This window comes from Gracilinanus agilis, chromosome 1 (assembly GCF_016433145.1).
Source record: "Gracilinanus agilis isolate LMUSP501 chromosome 1, AgileGrace, whole genome shotgun sequence".
In the NCBI taxonomy this organism is placed as follows: Eukaryota; Metazoa; Chordata; class Mammalia; order Didelphimorphia; family Didelphidae; genus Gracilinanus; species Gracilinanus agilis.
In genome coordinates this window covers 498,105,186-498,114,135 of record NC_058130.1, presented here as the reverse complement: position 1 = coordinate 498,114,135, position 8,950 = coordinate 498,105,186, and the positions used below count along the sequence as shown (strand labels likewise).

The 8,950-nt window shown below is 35.8% G+C and overlaps 1 protein-coding gene across 1 annotated transcript in view; it reads left to right on the top strand.

Moving 5' to 3' along the window:
* The first annotated feature begins 906 nt into the window (after positions 1-906).
* The window catches only part of SULF1 (sulfatase 1), a 96,068-nt gene continuing 88,024 nt past the window's right edge, over positions 907-8,950 (top strand). Inside the window, exon 1 of the mRNA XM_044657973.1 lies at positions 907-1,078. Coding sequence (XP_044513908.1) covers positions 907-1,078 — 172 coding nt within the window. The remainder of the gene's footprint in view (positions 1,079-8,950) is intronic.

The window sequence follows — 8,950 nt, the reverse complement described above, 5'->3', positions numbered from 1 at the left end:
TAATAGTATGCAGATTACAAATAACAGCTATGCCTTCCATAAAACTTTAGAAAGGTTCGATACTTTGTGCAGGTGAGTTAACTCTCTTCCAACTTCACATCACTTCTCTCCCGACCTGCCCCGCCCCCTCAATCGCCTACCTCCCTGGCTCTTCAGATCCCCTCTCCCCAAATTCACGGGCATGTTACATTTGTTAAGGATTTTAAAAAATGTGAGCACAGATAATGACCCTTTTATTTTTCATTTTAATGACCAAATCAAAGCCTGAGTGTGGATAGGAAGATACAATTTGAACTAATTGGTAGCAGCCCTTCATTTTATTTCCTTCTGTTCTCCTCTTTTCGTGTTTGGAAGGGGGGAAAAAGACGTGGTGTGGACTATTCAGAAGGGTTATTCCAGATCAGAACAACTTGTCTCAAGTTCTGTAACTGATATTTCCTTTGTATTTTTTTCTCTTCTCTGCTAGGACTCCATCGACAGATGTTCCGTCATCTCTGCAGCATAGAAGTTGATTACTCAACCCAAATACTTAATTCAAGGCACTATCTGCTGTCCCAACATATATGAAGCATAGGCTGGAGATTATATGCTGGCAATGAAATTGAAATTATCAAGGAGCAATTTGGAACACACAAGAAGAGAGTAAGCTTACAGATTATATTATATACAGAAAATATTCAAGCTTACAGAAACACCAGTGTAAGTTTGTTGCCTTTTGTGCGCTTTAACTCGTTTTTAACTTATCTCAACTACTTTTCTGTAAGTTTATTTTGATATTCAGGTTTCTGTTTTATTCTCTTTTTCTCTCTTTCCCTCTCCCTCCTCCCCTTTTCTCTCTGACTCCACAGATTCCAGACAACCAAGAAATAAGCATTTGGTCTCTTTTGCAACACGGAAACATCTACAATGAAGTCCTATTGCTGGACTCTGGTTTTGGCTGTCCTGGGTACAGAATTGCTGGGAAGCTTCTGCACCACTGTCAAATCCCCAAGGTTCAGAGGGCGTGTACAACCGGAAAGAAAAAACATCAGACCCAATATTATTCTTGTACTCACAGATGATCAAGATGTGGAGCTGGGTGAGAGACTTTGAAAAGAAAACTGTTTTACCTTCTTTGCCTAATTAATTCCACTACTTTCTAGCCTCCAAAAGACAAGTGGGTGTCTTTTCTGCAACGCTTGTATACCCATCAGCTGACCTAGTTTTAGAAATGAGATTTTAAGGGATATCAAGTATTATATTTTGCATTTCACCACTTCCTGTCTGAGGCTTGACATAATCTATTTTAAGAGAAAATTTATTTGTGGAAGCCAAAAATTTGACCTTGTAAGTTGGAAACTATTGGTAAACAGATTAAATACTATTTAGGCAAACACATTTCTAAAATTGTGAAGTTCAAGCTGACTATATACTATCAGAATGTACAAAGTATATGGATAGAGATATGTAATAGGGAACTTTCCAAGATAGATGTTATAATGGGACTCACTGAAAAGATAGCATCATGTTTGCCAGCAAAAAGGAATCATGCATTGTTAAAATTGGCCCAGGATCCCCTATCAGCTTTAGGTATTTCTAAGAAGAAAATATGTAGCTAGGGTAATTTAGAATACATTTCAGTTTCAGAGTTTCGGATCCAAATAGGATTCACTGTTTTCCATTTAGTATCTATACTATAATTGTACCATGATTTTCTATTTGCTCCTTCTGTGTTATATCATTTCCCTAGGTACTATATCAGTTCAAGGGATGCGGAATGTGGGGTGCAGTAAGAGAACATTATTAAATACCTACTATGTGCCTAGCATTGTTCTAAGCCCTGTGGGACACAAATACAATCACAAGATGGCCCTAACCCTCATTGACCTTACATTCTAATGGGGGATGAAACTCATGTTGACATCTTGAAAAGTAGAAAGAATGCCTACATGAGGAAAAGAGGTTAACTAGAAGGTAGAGAAGAAGGCCAGAGAGTAAATTGGGCAAAATTAAAGTGCTCATGGCAGTAATCACTCCTAAAATGGTAGTCCAAGCAGAGGAGTAGGAAAGCATGACCTAAGGGCAGCGATTTTTCCAGTAACAGAGGATGACTGATGGCAAAGTAGAAAAGTCTAAAGACTACATTTCTGTGGGAGCAGCTTGGTATTTCCGTGGACTGAGAGCCAGGCCTAGAGACAGGAGGTCCTGGGTTCAAATGTAGCCTTAGATATTTCCCAGCTGTGTCATCCTGGACAAGTCAGTTAACACTCATTGCTAGCCCTTGCTGCTCTTCTGCCTTGAAATCAATACACAATATTGCTTCTAAGATAGAAAGTAAGGATTAAAAAAAAAAGTACATCACTGGAGTGAAATGAAACATTACTGCATCCCTTCCTGAAGTAGTGGCCAGGGAGAGGTAGTCACCAATCAGAAAAGCAGGATCTTCCAGAGCCCCAGGCTTCTCCAGAGTCTTAGATTATCCATAGGAATACATTCAAATACATTTAACATTCAGCTCTCCCCACAAAAAATGTACCCATGACATCTAAATTTAATCTGCACCAGTAACATTTTCTCCATTACATAAGGTCTAAACTAGTGATTCCCAAAAGCTGAGGCCTAGGGAGGATATAAGTTGTTTGGGTTCACAGAATCATAAATAAGTAGCAGAGCTAAGATTCAAACCCACGTCCTTTAGTTTCCAGTCTAGCACTCTTTCCTGCTCTTAGTTGGGTATCTCTTACTTCCAAAGTCAACATGATGGCAATCACTGCCAAACATTCTTTAAAAGTATTGCTTGTTGTCATTTTCAGAAACAAAATTCTTGACTCATTGGACCATTGCTCTGCTTCTTTTGTGGCATTTTGTTTAAGCATCATGCTTTCTTCTATGAAACTGGAGTTACTCTCAAAATGGCAGTATAAGCCTTCTGTTTCTGTTGGACCTAGGACAAATTAACTCATGTGCAGAGCTAAAGAGCTTTATGAGCTTAGAGATACCATGCTGTCTTCTAAGAGTGACTATTCTTGACTTTCATGGCCCTATGCCTTTATGGAAGAAATATTCAGTCTTGTTCCAGATGGATTTTTTTCTAACTCTCCTCCTCTCCAGGCCAAATTGTTATTCTCTTCTGGTTTTAGCAGAAAGCATTCCTATGGACCGAAGTTCACAGTTTTGGTAAAATAGTACAGTTTGCTTACTGCCCAAGTTTAAATACAGCTAAGAAGCAATATGAGGCATTTTAAACCCAAAAATTATCCTCCTTTTTGGCTTTCATACTTTGTCACATTTTGTCAGTTTATATAGTATCAGGGTAAGAGGAAAGAGAATATATAGTATAATAGCAGAAATTATAATATAAATTATAAACATTATAAATATAGTATATATGAATATAGAGATGCATTGATTAGATCTGATATGATTGATTACATATGAACATATAACATTACATATTAAACATAGATTTTTATCTCAGAAGATTAAATTCTCAAAAGAGATCTTAAAATAAAAGGAGTTGAATGTATGGCTTATCAAAATTCCTCATGAAAAATGAGTTATTTACTTTCATGTAAAGAGTCAAATTTGTACAGGTAGGTGAATCTCAGCATATACTTTTTGGATTTCCTTTAGAGAGGATCAGACTTGTCTGATAGCTACAGAATGTATCAGTTGATAGTGAGAATGCCAATATTTCTTTTAGAATTGCTGATTTTGTGTATTTTTCTTGATTCAGGATAAAATGACTTGGTAGAAGCTAGCCATTAATTTCTTAAAGAATCCTTTATTTTAGAGGGTAACTCTAAAATATTTATAGTTGTTATGTCAAGTTCATTTCAAAAGAAAGACTGCATGCAGTAGTGGAAAGAATACCATACTTGTTGTAAGGATGCCTGAGCAAAAGTGCTTAATTTGGTAAACTAAGACAGCACTTTAAAGACTATCCACTGACAGGCTGGCTCCCACATATATATCGGAATTATACTAAATTCTTTGAAAGATATATCAGTAGAGAAAAATCTTGTTCAATGGCCCTATGATCATTAATAGCAATAGAAGCATCAAAAAGAGAGATGACAGCTTGCCAGAAGTCTTTGCTATTTTTGTGTAGGAGATCCAATGTAAATCTGAACAATAATTCTCAAAAGTGAGATTGTCTAGATGTTCCTTTGTTTAGTTGACATTTTACTGGTTGCATTGATCCTCAGAAAATTACAGAGCCTACTAAAAAGTTATCTGCTTAACCCAGGGTGAACCTGGTGTCCACATTGTGATATGCATTTGGAAAGGCAGACTATAGATTTGTCCTTCCATATCTTATATTTTCCTTTTTGTTATATTTTGATACCTTTATGGATATATACAAAAGAAAAAATTTACAATGGTATCAAGAGTAATGTTTAAACTTTCATAAGATCAAAGAAGCATGTGATTTCCCTCATTCTGCAAATAAGGAAACAGAGGAATTATAGGTTTTCTATGAGATACACTACTCTATACATGGAGTAAATGATAAAACCAAAGAGAAATAAAACTTCACTAATTCATTAATTCATCCAACAAACAATTATTGAATTCTTCCTATATGTATAGCAAATATTTATTGAAAACCACCTCTATAGCATTGTGCCAGAAATTATGAGTAATACAAAGAAGTGTCAATATAGTTTCTGTCCAAGAAGCTTAAAATCTAGTTATCATTGTGGGGTTTTCCTTCAACAGTGCATCCACACCCTTTCATCTCATGAGATTCTTGCCTATGTTTTTTTTATATAGAGAAGACCCCCTCTATACCTAATATTTGCTCATTAGAAATTTAATGACATGAGAATTAATAATATAATTAAAGACAATGTTAACACAAAAGTAAGGCTAGCAAAACATCCAGCCTAATTAATGTTTCCATATAATAAAGATACAGCAAATGGACAATAGTTGGACTGAGAATTGAACAGTAGGAAGAGAACAGGCTAGATTGCCTTTGGAGAATTACAACTTTTTTTTAATATCCCCAAGTTCTTCCCTAAAACAAAAGCCCACTATTTTAATACCATTGATACTATAGTGGATATAGTGCTGAGCCTAGATATAAGAAGACCTGAATTCAAATACAGTTTTACCTGTTTCCTAATTGTGTGATCCTAGGCAAGTCACTTAACCACTTGTGATTGCTTTGGATTCCTCACCTATAAAATAGGGATAATAATGACACCTAACCTCCCACAGTTGTATGAGATGATAATTGTGAAGAACTTGCCATCATACTTGGCACATCATAGATACTACATAAAAGCTTGCAATCATCATTATCATTACATGCATCCAGGGACGTTATATGTCTATGAGTCAAATAGCCTCTAAGAACCAAACTTGAGGCTCATTCAAACAGCAATAATATATTAAGAATGAGTAAATTGTAGCATATTATCAACAGAAGTGGTGTAATGGACATCATAAGAAACATGGGATTGAAAAAGATCAACTTACAACATGGTCAGAGTAATATCTACCTAACTATAAGCCATTTTCTCTATTGCTGCACTTATTATGTCAAGAGAAGGTAAAGAAAGACACCAGAACATTTGGTGGGTCCCTACATGGCATACTAAAGAAAGGAGATAAACAAAAATCAATAAAACAGGAGGGGCAGTCATGAATGGGTTATGAAAGGGTCGTATGGCTTTAAATTATCTAAATCTGCTTGACTATCTGCCTCCATTATTGAAATGGTACTAGGGACACCTATAAATTATAAGCAAAAATAACCTTTAGTCCAAAATACCTATTCCATTCCCTTAAAGAGAGAATAATTCAGTATCAGAATGGTGAAAATCTCAGATATCACTCAAAGCAACTTCCTCATGGTAAGAGGAAACAGAAATCCAAGACTATAGCCATCCTTTCTCTTCAGAAGAGATATTCATATTTTCCACACAACTGTCAGTATGACCACTGTCAAGTTGTTAGGTATAGAATTTCAACTTCTATTTGAGAAATGCCTCAAAAATAAATAAACAGGCTTAAGAGAAGCCTTTAGGTTCTCACCATGAGTAAAGTACATAATTTAAGGAAATGAACTTTCTAACTTGATTTAGGCTGCTGAGAATTCACTTCTCTTTTTTCTCTGGTTCTGGGCTGTCTCTCAGATAATTCCAGTTGCCAGGATAAGTGACTGCTAGATAAATGATGCATTAACTGTAGCATTTTTCTCCTCGTAGACTCCTTTACTAAAAGAACACACAATAAACGAGGAGGGTAGAAGTGCCAGGAAGTAGAAAGAATAGTGATGATAGGCTGAATAGATGTTACTTGGTTTGTGCTATTTAGCACAGGACAACTAGGTGGTGTAGCACTTAGAGTGCTGGGCCTGGAATCAGAAAGACTCATCTGGCGACTTCAAATCCTGTTTGCCTCAGTTACTCCTGTGTTAAAATGAGTTGGAAAAGAAAATGGCAGATCACTACAGAAAACTCCAAATGGGATCAGATATGAATCAGATATGACTGATATGGCAGAACAATAACATTGTAGTACAGGGTAACGAAGAGAGAATCTGCCTTTGATGTATCTTTGCTATGGGACCGTAGGCAGGTGACTTAATCTCTCAATGCTAAAGACAATTTTCTAAGATGATACAGTTACTGAATCTGAATTTGGTATAGAGAGTTTCTTCATTGGAAGTTCCCTGAACCATCGACAGGATGTTACTTACCACAAAAAAAAATGGTGTTTCACAGAAGAATGACATGGAAAGATTGCTGTAATTTGAGTACCATAGAGATCGGTGTCCCATAGATAGTCAGTCACCTGTGTATCACTGAGCAAGTCCCTTGACTTCTGTAAATCTTAGTTTCCTCATCTATAAAATGAGAAGTTTGCACTAGATGACATTTAAAATCTTTTCCTATAATAAATCTATTATCTTGTTCTTATAATGCTAAATTGTGGATATCAAATAAAATGAATACATGAGAGAGTTTTGTAGAAGGTAAGCTATTATTATCATAACAACCTCTTAACTAGAGAGGGAAATAATCAACAGATGTTTAGTAACCATTCTAAATTTTATCATCTGCAAAACAGGAATAACTTGAATACCAGTTTCAAGGAGTTGTGAGAAAACATTTTGCAAATATGGGACATGTCGGTATTTTCCAGAGATTTATATTTTGTCAGCATGGGCATACCTTCAGGGGTACATAGCAAAGCTACTCCTTGCCTTTGCAGTTAGTTTCATGGACTGGATAGATTTGGATGACCAAAGTAAGTCACCTGCCAGGTGGCTTCTTGGTGATGAGTTTCCTGACCTTAGTCTTCAGCTGTGGATCTTCAGATGACAGCTTTGAGTGTTTTCAAGCTTTTGGAGATTTACCAGAACTGGTACTCTGCTGCATAACTTTTAAGGCTATCATTTAATTTAACAAGCCTCCATTAAACATTGATTATATGCCTTGAATTATCCTTTACACTGCAGATACAAGGATAGGTATAGAAACCAGATCTGTGAGTTCTTTGGCATAGGGATTCCCTACTGGAAAAAAACTCACTCTGTCTTTGTAGAAATCTGCAACCTATTATCCTTGAGCTTTTAGTCTACTGGGAAATATAGCATTCTAAAAACATTGTTAAGTGTTTATATAAGGTAAAATGTGGAATGGACAAAGAAGAGATGCAATGTTGTATGAAATGTCTATGAAAAAATTGAACAAAAGGGCAACTAGGTAACACAATGTATGGAACTCTAAGGCTAGTTTCTGAAGGACCCCAACTGAGTTCAATCTGGCCTCAGATACTTCCTAGCTTTGTGACATTAGGCAAATCACTTGACCCCAAATGCCTAGCCCTTGCTGCTCTTCTGTATTGCAAAGTAAGAGGTTTAAAGAAAAGAAGAGAAAAATTTGAGCAGGAATTGCTGAAATAGAAGCATAAGGGAGAATTTCTTGGAGGAGGTAACAAATTGGCTGAGAGATGAAAGAAGATAAACAACCTATATCACAGTCATGGGGAATTCAAGAATGCTTGGAATTGGCAGAAGCAATCATGGGTCATAGAATCTCAAAGTTGGAGGAGATAGAAGTCAAGAAGTCTAATTCATACCTTAACTGAATCTCCTTTTCAACATCTCTAGCAAATGTTCCTTCAGTCCTACTTAATGACCTCAAGTGATAAAGAATCCTGTGCCTATTCAGACATCTTGTTCACCTTGGGGCAATTGTTTGGACATTTTTCTATATTAATGAACAAAAATCTGAATCTTTGTATTCTCTACCAGTTGCCTTTAGTTTTTTGTCTTGAGGCCAAACAAAATGAACAACTTGATGTAATGAAAAAAGGCATGAATGAAATATAATTCCAATTGCATTTCTGAAATTCACTAGATATATGCCTTTAGGCAGATCACTTAACTTCTGTGAACCTTGGCTTCTGCTTCCATAAAATGGAGATAATACTACTTATCTTGCCAAGATGTTATAATCACATATATAACTTTTTTTGTGAATACTGTAAATATATCTTAAATATTTAAAAAAAACTTGTGAACATTCTAAGTACAATATAAATGTTATTGATATTACTACACCCCTCAAATAAGGCAATTGTCATATTCCACCTACATCATCTCTTCTGTTGGTCAAATATTCTCAATTCATTCAACTGATCCTTGTGTTTCATGTTTTCCTAAATATGATGATGACGACTCTTCACTGTATCATGCCAATTTGCCAATTTCTTCCCCAAAATGGTGCCTATATCTAAACCCATCATGTTCCAGATAGAGTCTGATAAGAGCAGAATACAGTAGGTCTTAAGATATTAAGAGAATACACTATGGTTTTCTTAATTCACTTCTCTATTTTGGTTGACTTGTTACTCTTTTGACTCACAGTGATCTTGTCCATTAAACCCTAAAAGTTTTTTTTAATGAATGGAATCTAGTCACAACACTCAACAATGCAGTTAATATTTTAAC